The sequence below is a fragment of the Rattus norvegicus genome, chromosome 4 (assembly GCF_036323735.1).
Source record: "Rattus norvegicus strain BN/NHsdMcwi chromosome 4, GRCr8, whole genome shotgun sequence".
NCBI lineage: Eukaryota > Metazoa > Chordata > Mammalia > Rodentia > Muridae > Rattus > Rattus norvegicus.
Window position 1 is genome coordinate 70602850 of NC_086022.1, and position 21092 is coordinate 70623941.

Genomic DNA, 21092 nt, shown 5'->3' on the forward strand with positions numbered 1-21092 from the left:
ATTAGCCCTCTATCAAATGTAGGATTGGTAAAGATCTTTTCCCAATCTGTTGGTTGCCATTTTGTCCTATTGACAGTGTCCTTTGATACAGAAACTTTTCAATTTTATGAGGTTTCATTTGTCTATTGTTGATCTTAGAGCATAAGCCATTGGTGTTCTGTTCAGGAAGTCTTCCCTTGTCCCCATGTGTTCCAGGCTCTTCCCCATTTTCCCTTGTATTAGTTTCAGTGTATCTGATTTTATGTGGAGGTCCTTGATCCACTTGGATTTTAGCTTTGTGCAAGGCAATAAGAATGGATCAATTTGCATTCTTCTATATGCTGACTGCCAGTTGAACCAGCACCATTTGTTGAAAATGCTGTCTTTTTTCCACTGGATGGTTTTAGCTCCTTTGTCAAAGATTAAGTGACCATAGGTGTGTGAGTTCATTTCTAGGTCTTCAGCTCTATTCCATTGTTCTACCTGCCTGTCTCTGTACCAATACCATGCAGTTTTATCACGATTGCTTTGTAATAGTGCTTGAGGTCAGGGAAGGTGATTCCCCCTGAAGTTCGTTTATTGATGAGAATAGTTTTTGCTATCCTATTGCTGTAAAAAATAAAAAATAGGCGGATCTGGTTCCTGCACATTCTTACTCTTCGTGAATCTGCAGGAGCCTTGTGATCCAGCTGTTTCTCTGCCAGCTGCTTTCACTGTCCTTTTGATGAATTGTTACCATGCCTGACACACACATCACATTCTGTGGACCACTCTAGTGTGGCACCATACCACTCTATCTCAAGGCATTCTATAGCCTAGCATGGCTTCCAGAATTGAGATAAGTTGTCTCTCTGCCTGCCGGGAACTTTGTTCACATACCCTGTAGCCCACTAAAATCAAAGCTCTAGAAATTGTAGCTTAACAATTATATTTATATGTTAAATTCTCAATCTACAATACATTTGCAGAATAAATACACTGCCAATTAATACAGAAACCATGCACCTAGACAAGAAAATATTGTCCTAGACCACCTGGATCAGAATCCTCCTCCTCCTCTGTTTTTATCTTCCTTTTCTCACCCTCCTCCTCCTCTCTCCTTCCTAGACTTTTTTCTCCGCCTACTCTTTCTTCTCATCCAATGAGAGGCTTCACCTTATCCTGAACCCGCCTTGCTGCATAATAACATCATCCTACACTATCTTGTGTTTTCTCTTATTCCAAATGAATTTGCAAACTGCTCTTTCTAAGTCTGTGAAGAATTGAGTTGGAATTTTGATGGGGATTGCATTGACTCTATAGATTGCTGTTGGCAAAATGGCCATTTTTATTATATTAATCCTGTCAATACATGAACATGGGAGGTCTTTCCATCTGAGATCTTCTTCAGTTTCTTTCTTCAGAGACTTGAAGTTCTTGTCATACAGATCTTTCACTTGCTTGGTTAAAGTCACACCAAGGTATTTTATATTATTTGTGGCTATTGTAAAGGGTGTCCTTTCCCTAATTTCTTTATTAGCATGTTTATCCTTTGAGTAGAAGAAGGCTACTGGTTTGTTTGAGTTAATTTTATAACCAACTACTTTGTTGAAGTTGATTATCAGATTTAGTTCTCTGGTGGAGTTTTTGGGGTCACTTAAGTATACTATCATGTCATCTGCAAATAGTGTTATTTTGACTTCTTCCTTTCCAATTTGTATCCCTTTGACCTCCTTTTGTTGTCTAATTTCTCTGGCTAGGATTTTGAGTACCATATTGACTAGATACTGAAATAGTGGGCAGCCTTGTCTAGTCCCTGAATTTAGTGGAATTGCTTCAAGTTTCTCTCCATTTAGTTTGATGTTGGCTACTGGTTTCCTAAATATTGCTTTTACTGTGTTTAAGTATTGGCCTTGAATTCATGATTTTTCCAAGACTTTTAACAAGAAGGAGTGTTGAATTTTATCAAATGCTCTTACCTAAATTACTAGCCAGGGAGAAATGGTTGATATGTGTGCTCTGGGAACACTGTACTGGGACCTTCAACCTATCATGCCATCATTACTACTTTGATTATCTTGGTTTACAACTAAACAGTTTACAGAAACATAAACTAAGTCTTATTTATCTGTGCTACCACTTTCTTATCTGGTAAGTACAGAATGTGTGTTGTGCTAAATAACTGTAGGAATAAGTTGAGGGCAAAGACATGAGTGAGCTTAATTATGAGCCATCTCTAGTCTTCCTTGGAATAACATGCCTTGTAAATTAGTAGGCAAGTAACACTTTATGTAATTGCAGCTCTCCTCTATTGTTACAGGACGCCTGTCGATGGCAGCGTAAATGCTGCTGGAAGCCAGTGGCAGATCCCAAAGTCCCTGCATGCTTCTTCCCTAGGAACTGGGGTTATGAAGTCACCAGTGTCCCTACAAATACGAGCACAGGTGAGCTCTGCTCTAATGTTGTCTCAGGGAGCCACTGTTTGTGGTCCAGCTATAGTAGCTGTGAAATGCAGGCTAACACTCTCTCTTGTTCTCGTTCCTTTACTTTAGGGTTAACTGCCAAGTTGAAGAAATTGTCATCCCCATCTCTTTTTGGAAATGATATTGCTGATGCCTTATTGACAGCTGAATACCAAACATCCAGTCGTTTTCATTTTAAGGTCAGTGAGGGGGTTACCACTGGATACAATTCTGGAAGTAGTGGTGCCCTACCTTCTTCTTCTCTTTGCAAAGCACAGCACATAGGCAAAAAGCTCCTCCATTTCTTTCTGCAAACATCTCTGGAGGAGGTGGTCAGGGTTACTTTACTTGACATTTGACACATGTGATTTTGTAATTTCACCTCATGAATCAAAATCTACAGGGCCAAGATTTGGAAGCACTCTTATTGCCCACTGATACAAAAGCAACATTTTCCATCCATAGATCTACAAGGAATGGTCCTGTATTCTCTACTTTTCTTCTTACAGATCACTGATTTCAATGAGATACGATATGAAGTCCCTTATGAAAACATCAACCTCGTAAATGGGACTGCTGAGAATTCCAGTTTGAGCTATGACATAGAGGTCATCAAGAAGCCATTCAGCATCCGAGTACTACGGAAGAGCAACCAAAGAGTCTTGTAAGCTCCTCTATACTCTGCCCATCTTTGAATACAGAGAGCTATCTAACACATCCTGATGTGCTCTGGGTGACTTGGAAATGGGGTTGAACTTCAGAAAAACATGTAAAATTACTTACCATGCCTAATGAACAAATGCAATCTGCTATGACTCTAAAGCCCTGCATGAAACTATAGTGAACCCACTTAGTAAGTTTCCTTCATACATTTTTAGTAAATATGCACACATACTTATGGTTCTCATATATTATGGGTTAGGGAATTTTGTTGTATTGAGTTATCATTCATACTCAAACACAAACTTTACTGTTTACCATTTCAAAGTATCATTACCTCAGAGTGTTACCATTAAGTACCTAACACCAATTTGAGCCTACATCACAAATTGCATGGTATAAAACAAGAATACAAATGTCAGTAAAACCATCCTGGTACTAGCAAGTCTCTAATCACCTGTGTGCTATAAGGCAGTATACCTTGCCATTTTTCCAGAGGGAGCTGTGCTAATAATTCTTAGCATCCACTAGAGATGTAAAGTGGCACTTTTGTTCTTCCCCCAGTCATGGAACTTTGATAATAGAATTCTATCCTATGATGTTCCTCTAAATTCAAAGAATTGGTGATACATACAATGGGAACAACTCTGGAAATAGCATAAAAATTGTTACTAAAAATCTGAGATCCCTCAACTCTGAATGCATGTTGGGAGGCAGGCATGACTTTCTGAAGAGTCAGAGTGTTTCTGTGGCAGTTACTCTGTCCTCATTGTCCAGGCTGGATACTGGCATTGGGCCGCTCCAATTCGACCAGCAGTACCTGCAGCTCTCTTTCCGACTGCCCAGCTCTAACGTGTATGGACTCGGGGAACACGTGCATCAGCAATACCTCCATAACATGAGCTGGAACACCTGGCCCATCTTTACCAGAGACACCACTCCCAGGCAGGTGAGGTTTCCTTACTCCACTGATGTTTATAGTTCAAAGCCGGGGATGCTCACCCTCCATTTCTAAAGGTAGCTGACAAAACACAGCTATGTCTTATTTTGTTTAATTTACCTGCATCTGTTTTGATGAATGTTTGTTATTGAGTATACTAGATTACAAATTAGACATTTAAAAATTAAAAACAATTTTCTTGGAAGATATAATTTAACGATTACATGAGATAAATAAAATACTATTTGAAAAACAGCCAGTCCTCTTAGCACATGCCAATAATCACAGTTACTCATGAGACTGGACAAAAGCATTGCAATGCAAATGCTTCCCTGGTCTACAGAGTAAGTTCAAGGCCAGTCTGGGCTAATTAGTAAGACCCTGTCTCAAAATGAAAACACAAAAGGACTGAGGACGGTAGTAGAAAGTTTGCATTGCTTAGTGTACATGAGGTTCTGGATCCCACATCAGTGCCACAAGAAGAAAAAGTCTTATTAAATGATGCTTTCTGACTTTACCAATTCAGAGAATTAATATTTAGAGAAGACTATCAGTCTGGGGTCATTCTCATTGGAGTGTATAGGTATAAAGTTCCTCTTTTACTTCTCTTGTAGTAGTATCAGAACATTCCAAAGACAGTAGCATTGGCTTTTTCTTCCATTTCATGTAACATTTTGAGCTGTCTTATTGCAGTATTCCTTTCTGAATAGTATTACCATATTGTGTTTCTCCATTCATTATGACAATGCCATTTTGGTATAACACTCGATTAAATGTTGAACAGTATATGTATGACTTTCTTGTTGTTCTGTGAATCACATTTGTTTGCTAATGAGAGACAGAGCCCCGTGTCAATCAAGCTAGCAGGGAACTCATTACGTAGCATTGACTGTCCTAAAAATAGCGATCATCTTGGCATTGTCTTTTGAGTGCTGGAATTCAAGGTGCATCCCCCCACAATTTGCAGGATAAATATTTTAGCATATAATCCTGTTACTTCTGTATTTCCTTTGTTGTTGGCAGGGCATGATTAATCTTTATGGAGCACACACATTCTTCTTGTGCCTGGAAGATACCAGTGGGGCTTCTTTTGGAGTATTTCTGATGAACAGCAATGCCATGGGTAGGAAGCATCTTTTTATCTTCTGTGGATAGGACTAGCTTTAGGTATGATGTTTTATTTTTTATAATTCCTTTCTTCCTGAAAATAGATTCTTTTCTCCTATAGTACATCCCAAACATAGTCCCCTCCTCCACTCCTCCTACCACCCACCTCACCTCACATCACCTCTCTCCCAGATGCACTCACCCTCTGTTTTCTCTTCTGAAAACAGCAGATTCCAAGAGAGAACAGCCAGAATTACTTTTTTTTTTATTATTAACTTGAGTATTTCTTATATACATTTCAAGTGTTATTCCCTTTCCCGGTTTCCGGGCAAACATCCCCCTCCCCCCTCCCCTTCCTTATGGGTGTTCCCCTCCCCACCCTCCCCCCATTGCCGCCCTCCCCCCATAGTCTAGTTCACTAGGGGTTCAGACTTAGCAGGACCCAGGGCTTCCCCTTCCACTGGTGCTCTTACCAGGATATTCATTGCTACCTATGAGGTCAGAGTCCAGGGTCAGTCCATGTATAGTCTTTAGGTAGTGGCTTAGTCCCTGGAAGCTCTGGTTGCTTGGCATTGTTGTACATATGGGGTCTCGAGCCCCTTCAAGCTCTTCCAGTTCTTTCTCTGATTCCTTCAACGGGGGACTTATTCTCAGTTCAATGGTTTGCTGCTGGCATTCGCCTCTGTATTTGCTGTATTCTGGCTGTGTCTCTCAGGAGTGATCTACATCCGGCTCCTGTTGTGAGACTTCACTTAACAGCAGGGGTCGCGTGGAAGGGCTTCCACTGAAACTGGAACCTGGTATCAGTTTAACCTGTTCAGAAGACCAGCTCAGGCTTAGAAACACTTAGAAAACTACTTCAGGGACTTTCTCTGATGGAATGTTTCTCCTAATATATTGTGGATAATAAGATTTCTTGGTGTGCAAAAATGGCTGTAGACTCCTACATGCATCATACTGTCTGCCTGTAGGCAGCAGGCCGGGTTGGTACACTATCTCATAGCACCTTTCTGTAGTCATCTTGCTGAAGCTTATAATTAATGGTGTGCCAAGAAGCATTATTTATTTTAAAATATAACTCGGTCTGATTGTCTGTCTGTCTCTCTCCCTGTGCTGTCTTTCTTTGTCTCTGTCTCTCTCTCTTCTCTCCCTCTTCCCTCTCCCTCTCCCCTCTCCCTCTTTTTCCTTCCTTTCCCCCCCATGTGTGTAGGTGTGTGTGTATGTACACTGTAATCAAATTCATCTAATAAGTTTCCCAATTTTTTCTGTTGCTTTAAACCACTCATATATCATAGAAATTTATTTTAATGGAGCCAGAAATAACAAAATTTTCTCTTTTTTCCTCATAAGCAACATGAAACAAGGTAAAATTCCACTTTGGATGGGTATCTTCTTCAAATTAACAGAGTTTAGATAAAACAAATGCATATGATTCATTTTCCTTTGAAAATGTTTAGAACACCTCAGCTACTCATGTTTCAGAGAGGTGCATTTCCAAATGACTCTAATCATTCTTTTTTTATTGGATATTTTATTTATTTGCATTTTAAATGTTATCCCCTTTTATGGTTTCCCCTCTGGAAACCCTCTATCCTATCCTCCCTCCCTCTAGTTCTATGAGGGTGCTCCCCCTCCCACCCACCCACTTCTGTCTCCCTGTCCTGACATTTTCCCACACTAGGCATCAAGCCTTTGCAGGACCAAGGGCTTCTCCTCCCATTGATGGCCAAAAAGGCTATCCTTTGCTACATATGTGACTGGTGTCATGGGTCCCTCCGTATGTGTTCTTTTGTTGGTGGTTTACTCCCTGGGAGATCAGTGGCGAGAGGTGGGGTCCTGCTTGATTGATATTGTTGCTCTTCTTATGGGTTGCAAACCCCTTCAGCTTCTTCAGTCCTTTCTCTAACTCCTCTATTCATTCTCTAACTCCTCCATTCTTTCTCTAACTTCTCCATTCTTCTAATCGTTCTTTCTAATCCTCCCAGAGGTCACACTTCAGCCTGCTCCTGCCATTACTTACCGCACAACTGGGGGAATTCTTGACTTTTACATCTTCTTGGGAAACACGCCAGAGCAAGTCGTTCAGGAGTACCTGGAGGTATGGCTCTACCCTCCTTTCTGTGGGTTTGTTGCTATTTTCTCATATATATTGTTTAGGGTTAGCAAGACAAAAGTTAAAGCAGTAGTGGACAAGACGGGTGCAAATGCTGAGCTTTCAAGGATTTTATCATTTTTTCTTTAATGAATTAACTGGATGGTTTCTGCATCACTGGGCACACTATCCAGCAACCCTTGAGAATTGCAAAAAGAAGTTTAATTCTGCTTCCCACACATGCCCATTGTCTATAAGTTGATGTCATTATGTAGGTGAAGGCAGACACAAGATAAAATGAGGCCTGCCATTGGAAGAGAAGGAAGGGAGGCAGGAACAGTGTTTTTAGAAGGAGAGGGAGAGGCAGAAAGGAGGAGAGACAACATGGAGGCAGACGTAAATGATCCTCACCATGCATCTCTACATAGATACTGGTTGTTGTGAATATTTCTTAAGGGATGGATTTTTATAGATCAATTTATCTTATCTAGGTGGGTAGTTTATATATTTATCAATTGGTTATGAATTTGTGAATTTAACATATAAATCTGATTGTTGGGTTGTAGTTTGTTGAGTCTTGATTTTTACCAGGTAGCTGGAACCAGAAAGTTCACAGCTAGTAGAGAGCTGCTGGGAGAGATACTAATCGGAGATAAATGTAAATGATAAATGATAACTAATAAATGGCCCCATGGGTGCTGAAAGTAACTCTGAGGACTTGCCATCCTGGAACAGCTCGTGGATCGACTGGGTCTGAAAGTACTTGGGGCAACCTGGAACTGCTAAGATCAAAGTACCCCACAATGCCACATGACCCTACAGGTGCTGGTGCTAGCACAGGATAAAAGGCTCTGCCTTTTTAAAATAATTTTCCATTTCCTAGTGTGCCCCTGGTTAAAAATCAACCATTTCAAAGACCCAAGGCCACAAATCAGCAAAGTTCATTTAAGCAGCAAATAAATAAAAGAGCAAGAAAGAATTACACAAGATAAATCCTACCTTTATTTTATTCAAAATGCAGGATAGAAGGAAACTAGACAACTTTTAGTCTAATCTTACTTCAAAGAATAATCCACAAAGAATTGTGAAGTGACACCTTCAAGGCGACATATAAGGTTATTAAAGACGCTTCTAAATCCTTATAAATCTATAATAAAATAAAACAAAATATAGTCCTAGTTGATGATAACCAGAAGCATTCTGTATTAAAGGCTGCAGATGAGGTCCAAATAAACTGTATAGGATTAAGTCGCATGGGAGAAAGCTTCTGATTAGGAGGACAGGGACTCTTAGAAAAATGTGGGACAGGATTCTAGTCTTCTCACAGTGTTGGCTTGAAGCACTTGGAATTTTTTAATATTTCAAGCACATAGCATTTCTCCACCTATCATCCACGTGCCTCATCAGTTCTTACTCTTCCCCCACTGTCAAACACGACCATCTGCAACTCCATGAGCTGTATTTATTCAAGGTCCATGAATACAGGAATACTGTTTGCTTTGTGTCATAGTCTCAGTGTGACTGCAAATACTGAGATAATATTAAATGAATGAATATTACTGCTTATCAAGTCCAGAGTTACAGCCCAGTGGTAGAGTGGGTGTCTGCCGTACATGAGACTCTTGTCTCTATTCTCAGCACCACTACTAAACAACCAAACAAAATACCAACTGTTAGTTGATTAGTATTAATGATCAACTTGACAACCTAGAATTATCTAGGAGATGGGCCTATAGAGAACTATTTGATTACATTAATTATATCCTAAGACTTATCTTGAGAACGGATGAGGGTATTTCTTGGGCAGGTTATAAAATGGAGAGAGCAATGAAAGCATTCATTGCTTCCTCCATGCCTCCCACTCTGTCTCTCTCACCTGTGGATGCAGCATGACCAGCAGCTTCAACCTTCTGCTACCTTCACTTCCCTGCCACGATGGACTGTAATGAGACAGGATAAAAACTTTTCCCCTTAAGTTGCTTTCATTGGGATATTTCATTAAAGCAACAAGAAAAAAAAATTAAGACACCACCTTGCAGCCAGACAGAACAATGGCTATTTTCCCCTTTCCTCCAATTATTTTTAATGTTCAACCCACATTCTTTTGGATGCTAGGCAAACACTCTACCAACTGAACTACATCTCTAGCACATTTCCTTTCCCTAGGACAGTCATTCTCAATCTTCCTAATGCTGTGATATTTTAACATAATTCCTCATGTTGTGGTGGCCATAACATTATTTCATGGCTACTTCATAATTGTAAATTTTGCTCCTGTTATGAATCATAATGTAAACATCTGATATACAGGATGTCTGATATTCAACCCCACAAAGGGACTACAATCTACTGCCACAGGATGACATTATTAGCTCAAAATACTCTGAAAAGTCCTATTGTTTACCGTTGTTGCTGCTGTTGGGGTACATTTCGATAGATATTTTAAGGGATGACAGACTTGGGCTTTGGAGTTTCCTTTAGTTTCAGGCAATTTTAGACCTGAGGACTTTATAGAAACAAAAAGGAATAAGTGATTCAGATGGACTCGATGCTGCAATGTACATTAGCATTTGCTGTAAGAGCTCAGATGCTATTTTATCTGTCTTCCCAGGTTGTTGGTCGACCATTCTTGCCTTCTTATTGGAGCCTTGGTTTTCAGCTCAGCCGCAGGGATTATGGTGGCATTGATGGGCTGAGACAGGTTGTACAGCGAAACCGTGATGCTGAGATCCCATATGTAAGCTGAGGCTTTTCTTATCAGGGTTTAGATTTGATCTCGTTTCTTCCTTTTTCTTTACATTCCATTCTAATAAAAAAAAAGTAAGTAAAATGATAGATTGATAGAAGTACACACAGCCCTTATTATTACACACATACTGAATTGTTCATATGCCCAGGTAAATGGCAGTGTTCATAGAGCCAAAGGATTTGAATTTTAGTCTCATCTCTTCATATCTCCCTGCAATGTTGGGTTAGTTAATATTGTGGTTTCTATCTTTAAATAATAAGAATTTAACACTTTACCTTGGGGAGTTTGGGGTGAGAAATGCTTTACATAAGGCACGGGAGGCATCTATCTCTCAGCACAGACATCATCAAATTTAGCAGTAATTTTATGAGTGAAATCAACACATGGTAATGTGGTAAGCAAGAACTGAAGATAACAACAATGATTTGCAGTAAGCTAATTTCACACTGACCTTGAAAACTCTCTTTCCAGATTAACTCTGAATCTCCATGGTTGCAAAGTATTTATGGTGTTCAAAGTTCTCCTTTAAATCAAAAGATAACGCCAAGTGTCTAAATGTCTAATAAACTCATCACATGGCCAGTGAAGTTGTCAGAATTCCTTCAGGACTAACTTTATGATTCAGAACTAGTGCAGATATATATATATATAAATATATATATATATATACTCTCTATATATAGATATATATATATATATAGATATATATATAGAGAGAGACTACATGGGTAGAAATGACTAGTTTGATCTCAGAGAACCCAAGATGGCAGATACAGCCATCAAGTTTTCCTAGGAGAAATATTTCCACCATATTGTTTTGTAAGAAGGGGAAAATATTTGTGTTTGATTCTACATTCTGCATGTATACAATCTGAAATCACTCAATTCCAGAAAGAATTGAAGCAAAGTTTTATATACTTATATTAGTGAAGAATGGCATTCACAGTCTTGGCTAACTTTTATTTATCACTCTTATGAATGAGAAAATGTAAGGTTCCTTTTCCAGGATCACACTACTAAGCAGAAGGGCCAATTTATATGCATAGTCTTGTGACTCTACTTGTAGTGGTCTTTCTGGTCTGTCTTCCCATGTGTCTGCTGGTACTATCAGATCAGGAACAAATAAGCACTTCTTTACTGATTGGGAACTCCCTCTCTGTGACGATGTGTGGCACCTAGGACCTACTTAACAGCTTTTGATCAGAGCAGATGATACCACATTGGGCGACAAGCCTCAAGCCATATGAAGAACATATGATAGACTTTCACATGATCATGAGGTAAAAGGAATATTGGAAAACAAAGAATATCCAGATTCAAGTGCCTACATCAAACCCCAGTTAGCCTTTACCTCTCTATTCAAGTGACTGGGAAATAGCATTTAACTTCTTAATAGTCCAGTCTCATTAAAAACAGCATCCTGTGCTAACATGGTGTGCAAACAAACAATACAATATGATAATTTAGTTAGTTAAATCTCTATATCTCTGTGTAACTCAACATTATTAGTCATTCCTTGGTTTAATAGAGCAAAATACCCTTTTCTCTTCTTATAAACATGTTTTGACTTGATGTTTGAGATCTAAAGTTTTGTGGTTATAAGTTGCCTCACATGTTCATTGAAATATACACTTAATAAGTACCTGATATATGACCAGCATCCAAGTCCTTAAATTACAAGGGTAAACAAGATATACTTTCTATCCTAAGTTCTTCAGGGTATCTCCTGATATCCTTCTGTCAGCTACAGACTGAGAGTAGATGCATCTTTTGAGGACAGCTTATTCATTTCTAGGAGCCACAGAAGCTTCAAAAATCCCAAGATTATGGAGCTCTGTGGCTTCTCTTTTTAATGGGTAGGAATCAGAGTTGTAACCTCTTCAATTAACAAAGTAATATTTCCTAAGTTCTCACTGCCCAGAACTGTCTTTCAGGATGTGCAATACTCGGACATAGACTACATGAATGGAAGTAGAGATTTCACTATTGATGAACAGGCTTACCCCCAGCTCTCAGATTTTGCAAAGGACCTACATGATAATGGACAGAAATATGTAATTATTCTGGTATGTTCAAACACTTATCTTGGTGCCTTATTTTTGCTCTCAAGTTGCAAAAGACACTTAACAGAGCAATATTTATACCCTTCTTATTTATTAGAATCCTGGCATCATCAGCAATACTAATGACGAGGTCTACTTCAATGGAAGCAAGAACAGAGTCTGGATCATGAGCTCCAGAGGCTTTGCTACTGGGGAGGTAATTTCTCAAAAACTTCAGATTATATAACAGTTGGAGTAAAGGTTTACTTTTTATATGATAGGCAAGTCGTAATACTGCTACTTTTATGACTTTGGTAGTTTTTCTATTTTAAACAAATAGATATGACAGTAGAGTTATTAAAATTCTTAGGGATATAAAAAGCTAGCCCCAGACTCACTAATATTTCAGATAACAGAAACATACTATTAGTAGAAAATTACTTTAAGAGTGACTTACTTTCAGTTTCTCTTCCCTGAGATATTAAATTCGACTTTAGTCCTGTAGTAAGAAGTTGGTGATGCATTTAGAGTCTAGTTCAGTTAATATACTTCTTAATTTATACAAGACTCATAGCCAGGCTTGAATCTATAGTATCAGCTTTAGACTCTGGATATCAAGGAACTGCTTTTTAGGACAGAGGTATTTGTAAGACTGGGTACTTTCAAATGAATCGTGTAGCTAACCTTCTATTCCAATTACACATAAGGTGAATTCAGATGACTGACTTATGTGAAATTTATAAAAGTTGTAGTTAATCTCTGAAATGTATGTCATTTTGCAGTATTTAGAGTTCTTGGATTGTTTACTTTGTAAAACTATCTTTTGGGGCTTGTAAATAGCCTGCCCTTCACTCATCTCGCTTAGCTTTGCTCACTTTGTTCACTCTAATTACTTTTTATTGTTGCTTTTATTTTCTATGAAGCCACGCAAAGTTCTTCTTCCAAACCAAGCCTCTTCTTTCACTGTTTATTTTATGGCTATGAATCTCTAAACCACCAGACAGACTAATTTTCATGGATTAGTAAATATCATGGCTATCTATTGTCAAATAAAAAATGTTATTATCTAAAATTCATTCCCACTGGGTGAGCCATTTTAGTACAATATGGTATTTTTATAACTAAAATAAATGATGAGATGATTGATTCCATTGACCAGTGAATAAGGGTATTCATTTTTACTAAGACACTGGCAGACTTGTAGGGCACCAATAAGAGGAGAAGCCCTTGGTCTGCCAAGGCTCAAATCCCCCAGTGTAGGGGAATGTAAGGGTGGGGAAGCAGGAAACGGGTGGGTGGGTGGGAGAACACCCTTATAGAAGAAGGGGGAGGGGGATGGGATAAGGGTTTATGGACAGGAAACTGGGAAAGGGGATAATATTTGAAATGTAAATAAAAACATATAATAAAAAAAAACCAGACACTGACAGAGGTAATAGCAGTAGAGGCAAGATGGAGGATGTTGCAAATGCATTGTGTAAGAATAGGTTGGCTTCCTCTCAGCTTATGATGCTGTTGGGCATTCTGTTTCACAACCACTTATTCCCCAGGATGTAAAAATTGCCTCTAGTTACTACTTGGTACCCATCAACTAAAACAGAATCAAAAGCCTAACATATTTAAAACAGGAATTGTAAGCACATATCTTCTGTTTTGAGAATTGTTTGCTTTTTATAGTGGTTCTCATTAAAGCTGTTGGATCTCAAAACAAAATAATTATATATGAATATGGAAAATAGATTTGTAAGGAAGAGAGGGGGTTGATAGGGATGGGAAGGAGATGAGGGAGGAGAGGGATCAGAAGTGATGAGAATGCTTCTTTTACAGGAATGAAAATGTCAAGGAACACATTTTGAAAAAGAATTCCTTGCACCTTAATAAATATAATCATTAAATTATATGAGTATGACATCATACCAAATCCCCATCTCTAAATGTATTGAGAAATTTATCAAGATTGTTGTACTAAAGTTTATATTCCTGTAAATCAAAATTTTAATAATTTGTCTATGTACATAGCTTTTTGCAATTTGTGGAGAATATAGCTACTCTACAGATGCAGAAGAAAACAGAGAGATGATATTAAAAACTTTTTATAGGAATAAGGGTAACTTTATTCAAGCATTTCCAAAATATTATTTACACACCAAAATCAACTTATTAAATTAGCAATATATTAAACATACTTATCCATCCTCTTGAACTATTTAACATTTGGACTTTACAGAATTTTATTTTAATTTTTAAAAATTTATTATTTGAGAATTTTCATGTGAATAAGTGACTATATTTACATTATTCTCTACCTTCTCTTTCAAACTCCAACATGTCCCATGTCCTTCCTTACTCCTCAAATTCATGGCCTTCTCTTTAATTATTATTGTTACCAATGTATTCATATAAAATTATAATACAACCTGCTGAGTTGATTTGCTTTTTACCCCCATATATATGTGTTTAGAGAGGACCTCTTGGGATTGGATGGTCTATCAAAGGGGTCACCATGGTGAAAGTCTGATTCTTACCTTCCCATCAACCATTGATTAATTGTCATAACCCTTCATCTAGGAGTGGGGCTTTGAGAAATTACTCTATACTCATATGTCAATTGTTGTTGCCAGTGCTCCAGTCTTATTTAGGTAACCACATTGTTTGGCTTTCATGAGGTCAGCTTCCTAGTCATATAGAGAAGATATTATCACACAAATCTTGTAATTGGCCTGACATACTGAAAGTTTACCTTTTTAAATAGAAAGGCATGGATAGTAGATCTTCAGTTGACCAGTTGGCCTTTCTTCTTCTTTTCTTCATTTGGATCCTTGCATGTATTTTACTGATTATTTGGAGTTTGCTGGCAGAATGACAGACCTGACTCTAAATAATAATATGAGGTTTCTGGTAAAAAAAAATTAGTGGTGTCAAATCAATGACCAACGGAACCATTGCATGTACTGCCACCACATTTCTCTTTGGTCTACAGGGTTATGCAGGAGAGTCAGTCTTTCCCGACTTTACCAATCCAGCCTCTCTTCCATGGTGGACCCAGCAGGTCACTGAATTTTACAACCGTCTGGAGTTTGATGGTGTGTGGATTGTAAGTTATCATTTCAGATGCAAATACCCTTTGGAAGTAAACATGCCAAAATTTCATATAGAGGTTGACCCTGATCTATAACAGTATGATTCTTTTACTCCATGCCAAGGATATACCTGGAAAATTAGGCTCCTACAACCCATGTTCTTACTCCATGTTTGCCACCAACTGGTTGTTTTGTTTGACAAAGTCCTTTGCTTTCTCAAAGAATTCCACTTTTTCTTTATTAACTCCATTTCAATTTAAATATAGCTTCATTAAAGGTGATGATTGGTGTATTTATAGCATTGGTTCATTAAGATATAATCATAGGGGCTTTGTGGTTTTTATTGTGGAAAACTGGGAAGGTTTCTTGGAAAACTTCAGTTATGTTCTATAATTGTTCTCCTGTGAAATATAAGACAGAGAAAATAAAAGGAGAAAAAAAATTAGCCCGTCCTTTGTTTTTAGGATACATTCAAGCATCAACATCAGCAGTAAAATCTTATAGTTTTCAAGGCAAAGGTCAGCTCTTGAAATTATTTTTCTTAATTAGTAAATTAAATAAACTTTTAAAACTTAAAATATATTCAATGTCACTTGGAACTGTATGTATAATACTTCAATGCAACTTTAGGTTAGTAACTTATTTTTATTATTTAGTAACTTATTTTTATAAAAATTAAACAGAGGCCAAGGAAAGCTGCAGAGGTTATTTAAAATCCTTGAAAGAGGAGATCCAGATATCCTGGCTTCTAATTATAAGCACTTCCTGTCCAGCTTGCTTTATCTCAATGCATTTACCATCTTGTGTGTTTTGTTTTTGAAGGAAATGGATGAACTAGCCACGCTCCCCCCAGCTCCCAAGTGCGAGTTAAATAACTTGAACCACCCTCCCTTCACTCCCAGTAAGTTCTGTTAGCCCTCGATGCAGGGACTAGACACACTGAAGTGACTTCAGTGCTACTCAGCCTGGCCAGGAACAGAGTTAGCTTCCCTACCTAATGAGTCCCCAGACATCTGAACCACTTTCTCACTAATTCTACATGGAACCTGTTGGCCTCAGATTTCTCTTTATGTCAAAGGGCAACTTGTGGTTAAAGAATTCATCTGAGCCCTTGCCTTTGCATCACTCCGTGGCTCTGAACACAAGAGTTCTAAATTCTTTTATCCAGCTCACTGCATCCAAAGCTCTCAGGAGACTGTGTTTTGAGTTGTGTGAGAACTTTTAAACACTCTAAGGCACAAACTACGTATCTAAAATGTATATCTCCTCTCTCTTTCTTTTTCCCTCTATCCCTCTGTCTTTCTCTGCTTTTCCCTCCTCCTTTCCTTTTTTATTAACCATAGTTTGAATCACCAAACACTCCCATATTTCATGGAGACTGGCATTAAAGTGGCTTGATTTTTTTAAAAATCATATGAGAATTTTATAATACTCCAGAAGAGTTCATTGAATTAAAGTAGATTTGTAATTTTTCTTTCCTTTTTTTCCTTTTCCCTTCTCTCTTTTCTCATTAGTAGTATGTGTTGACCGCAATTGCTCCTTCAATGTCTTATTTTTTGGTTCTATTTCAAGTCAAGACTGGTTTTCTTGTCTCTTGAAAAATGTGTGTTTACGTAGGACTAAGGTAGTGTGTTCATTAGATTTTTTTATTTCTGTGGCAAAATTCCTGGCAAAGATCATTTCAGGAGTAAAGGGTTTATTCTGGCTAACAGATAAGAGGAATATAGTGTATTATGGTAGCTATTCATGAATGAACAGAAAGCAGAGAGAGATGAATGTTGGTACTTGGCAAGCTTCCGGGTACTTAACTATCCACCCTCAGGTCGGCACTTCCAGTTCAATCTCCCCAGAAGCATCCTCACAGACAAACCTGTGTTTCTCCTACATTTTGGATTCTAAATCCAGTCAAGTCTGGAGCCATACTACCCTGAATGCACTGGATCTGTTGTAAATTCAGTCACGTTGACAATGAAGATCAACAATCATTGATAGACAACATAGACCAGTCTATGGTATGAGAAGAGGGAACCCCCACGGGCTCAGTGGATTGACTCTATAGAAGTGTGTGTTTCGCTTAAGTCATCCTGTAGTGAGGGGTGGGTGGTGTGAATCCAAGCTGAGGATCAAAGATCTTGTTTCTTGCATTGTCTCATTCTCCCCTGATGAGAGCTTTTAGGTCTAGTTTTATCAGTGAAGGGGGAGAAGGCAAAGAGGATCTAATCAGATGGAGTATTTTTCTTCCTTACATTGCTCATATTTCCTTGCCAGAATCTTGTCTCATAGGCACACATTGACTTCTAGGGAAGTTAATCTTCGTAACAAGGACTTGAGCTTCTAGAATACTATGGAGTAGATGGGCATCTGGACAGTCTCTAACAATGTTCTTCTTTATATCTATCTTTTATAAATCCCTGAAACTAAGGTTTACTTGCTTCTCAGGTCCCCTTTGATTACTGGTGCTGAAGTGTGTGTGTGTGTGTGTGTGTGTGTGTGTGTGTGTGTGTGTGTAAGCAATTTAAATGTTTGCAAACTCTTCAGCATGCTTACCTAACAGCTTCATTCTTCTCTACTTGGTCTGTGTCTCCTACCCCTGTTATTGCCATTCTACATCTATTTACCATTTTTGTTTCTAAATCTCCTAAGATTATTCTCGGTGAGTCTTTTGTTTTTGTTTTTCTCCATAAAGTCCCATCAAATCACTGTCTGGTTACTCAGACACACTTCATTCTGTCCCCACAGTCATTTGTTCATTCACATGGGACTAGTCACATTGCCTCCTAACTGAGCCACTTCTGATGATTTTATGGCCACACACTACATGTTAGCATGACAATGATACAGATGTGACTACCTCTGGCCTTAGGAAAATTTTAATATTCTGCTCACAATTAGCATAGTTGCGACTCTCACAAACTGCAATAAATAGAATTTTCCCCACAGCTTATCATCCAGTTAAGTTCCTTCTTCAAGTCTTTTATCAGCATGGACGTGGGGAAGTTTTAATCTTAATTTGTTCCTTGTCACACAGGAAGCACAGTGCTTCCAGAAGGTTACTTAGATGCCTTCACTTTCCCCCATCCTTTGTGAGTTCCAAAGAATCATAGCTGGTTCAATGTAGACAATATAGAAACAGTGAAGAACAACATTTAAAATATGGAAAGAGTTTTGTCAGAGGATTGGTAAAGGTATAATAACGAGGAAAAGGATTAGATGTGTACTTGGTTACAGTTGTTTGATGGGAGAATTATCCCCACTGCTATGTGTTTTCTCCAGGCGTCCTGGATGGCTCTCTGTCGGTAGGAACCCTCTGCATGGACACAGAATTTTACTCAGGCCTTCACTACGATGTCCATAGCCTATATGGCTACACCATGGCAAAAGCCACAAACTTGTAAGGCTTTGGTTGTCTACCCGGTTCTAGATTTGGGGAGGTGGGAGGTGGGAGGTGGGATGTGGGAGATAAGAAGTAGATGGTGTTCTTGTCCATAAATAGGTTGTTCAAATATTGTTTGTAATGATAAGAATACAGATATTGGCATATAGTAGTACTTAAGATGTATAATATTTGGTTTTCTGTGTAAGTTTAATTTTGATTGTTTTATGATTAAGGTAAACTGTCATTTCAGTGATACTCATGGCCAATAAAAGGTAAGGCAGTTGGAAGCCCCAACGGAAAAACAGCCATGGTCCCATTACTGAAGGTCACCACGGAGTTTAGCAAGTTAAAAAAAAATACAAGATGCTAAGTTAAATTTTCATGGATCATACTTTTGCTAAAAATTATTTATTGTTTTTCAAATTCAAGTTTAATTGCATGTCTTCCTTTCATCTGACAATATGCTATATATCAGCCTGCTCTCCTCTCTTATCTCTTTAATTCCATATCCTGTCTTTTTAATTCTCTTCTTTGCATGTACACACACACACACACACACACACACTCACACACTCACACATACACACACACACACACACACACACACACACACACACACACACACACACTTGTCAAACCACTAGAACCATCCCTTCTAAGGAAACAGACATGTACGATAAAATATCCCAGCCTTTTCCCACTTTGCGACAAAGATTTTAGTGATGGATTCTGTGAATAGAAAATCGGCTTGACCTCCACTCCACTCACCTCCTCTCTTAGATTATAGTAAAATAAAATTACGCCTAAGAGAGAAAAATTTGAGGCTTAACTAAAGATTCTAAACCTTATGTTTGCAATAGATATGGGGGAACTAAAATGCTGTGAATAGCTATTGAGAACATTCCAGATGTTTAGGAAAAGGCTCATTTGAGTCTTCCTGGGCTGTTTTCTTCATTTCTGGTGTGAACTCTGTGACTTGGGGAGGACAAGGGGCTTTTCTGGACAATCTTCATTCTGTTCTCACTTGACTTCTCTGTATCTCATGACCACCCTTAAACCATGGTCCCTTAGCCCTTGAGAGATGTCTCTACATAGTACCCTGTACTCAGTGTAGCACCACTTTCTTGCCTGCATGTCCATTAATATATGAGGATTGTTTTTTAGAATTCTGATCTTTTTCGTAAATTGGATATTTTTATTTCCATTTTAAATATTATCGTCTTTCCTGGTTTCTGGTCCAGAAACCCCCTATCCCATCAACCCTCCCCGTTCTTCTATGAAGGTGTTTCCCCACCCACCCCTTCTTGCCTCCCTGCCCTGACATTCCCCTACAATGAGGAGTTGAGACTTGGCAGGACCTTTTCCTCCTATTGGTGCCAAGCAAGGCTATCCTCTGCTACATATGTAGCTGGAGCATTGGTCTGTCCATGTGTACTCTTTGGATGGTGGTCTAGTCCCTGGGAACTCTGGTTGGTTGGTATTGTTGTTCTTATAGGGTTGCAAACCCCTTCAGCTCCTTTCTCTAACTCCTCCAATGGAGACCCCATTCTCAGTTCAATGGTTGGCTACTAGCATTTGCCTCTGTATTTGTCATGCTGTGGCAGAGCCTCTCAGGAAGATAGCTACATCAGGTTCCTGTGAGCATGCACCTCTTGGCATCAGCAAGGGGTTTGGTGGCTGTATGTATATGGGCTGGATCCCCAGGTGGGGCAGTCTCTGGATGGTCTCTGCTTCAAACTTTGTCTCTGTATTTCCTCCTATGAATATTTTTGTCCTTTTAAGAAGGACTGAAGCTTCTGCATTTTGGTTGTCCTTCTTCTTGAGCTTTGTGTGGTCTGTGGATTGTATCTTGGGTAATTCAAGCTTTTGGGTTAATATCCACTTCTCAGTGAGTGCATACCGTGCGTGTGTGCGTGTGCGTGCGTGTGTGCGTGTGCGTGCGTGTGTGTGTGTGTGTGTGTGTGTGTGTGTGTGTGTTTGTGATTGGTTTACCTCACTCAGGATGATATTTTCAAGTTTCATCCATTTGCCTATGAATTTCAAGAAGTCATTGTTTTTAATACCTGAGTAGTATTCCATTATGTAAATGTACCATATATTTTCTGTGTCCATTCCTCTGTTGAAGGCTGCTATGAACATAGTGGAGCACGTGTCTTTGTTATATGTTGGGGCATCTTTTGGGTATATGCCCAGGAGTGGTATAGCTGCATCTTCAGGTAGTACAATGTCCAATTTTCTGAGGAACTGCCAGACTGATTGTACCAGCGTACCATCCCACCAACAATGGAGGAGTGTTCCTCTTTCTCCACATCCTTGCCAGCATCTGTTGTCACCTGAGTTTTTGATCTTAGCCATTCTCATTGGTGTGAGGTGAAATCTCAGGGTTGTTTTGATTTGCATTTCCCTGATGACTAAGGATGTTGAATTTTTTTCCTTTTTCTTTCGGTACATCTCAGCCATTCGATATTCCTCAGCTGAGAAATTTTGTTTAACTCTGTACTACATTTTTAATAGGGTTATTTGATTCTCTGGAGTCTAACTCCTTGATCTCTTTGTATATATTGGATATTAACCCTCTGTCAGATATAGGATTGATAAGGATCTTTTCAATCCTTTCAGGTTGGTT

The 21092-nt window shown here is 38.7% G+C and overlaps 1 protein-coding gene across 1 annotated transcript in view; it reads left to right on the forward strand.

Moving 5' to 3' along the window:
- Mgam2 (maltase-glucoamylase 2) overlaps positions 1-21092 on the forward strand; it is a 91757-nt gene that overhangs the window by 12144 nt on the left and 58521 nt on the right. The window contains exons 3-14 of the mRNA XM_039109052.1: positions 2279-2402; positions 2511-2620; positions 2930-3084; positions 3858-4029; positions 5044-5143; positions 7113-7225; positions 9831-9956; positions 11903-12034; positions 12129-12227; positions 14991-15104; positions 15913-15991; positions 18364-18481. Of these exons, the coding sequence (XP_038964980.1) occupies positions 2279-2402; positions 2511-2620; positions 2930-3084; positions 3858-4029; positions 5044-5143; positions 7113-7225; positions 9831-9956; positions 11903-12034; positions 12129-12227; positions 14991-15104; positions 15913-15991; positions 18364-18481 (1442 nt within the window). The remainder of the gene's footprint in view (positions 1-2278; positions 2403-2510; positions 2621-2929; positions 3085-3857; positions 4030-5043; positions 5144-7112; positions 7226-9830; positions 9957-11902; positions 12035-12128; positions 12228-14990; positions 15105-15912; positions 15992-18363; positions 18482-21092) is intronic.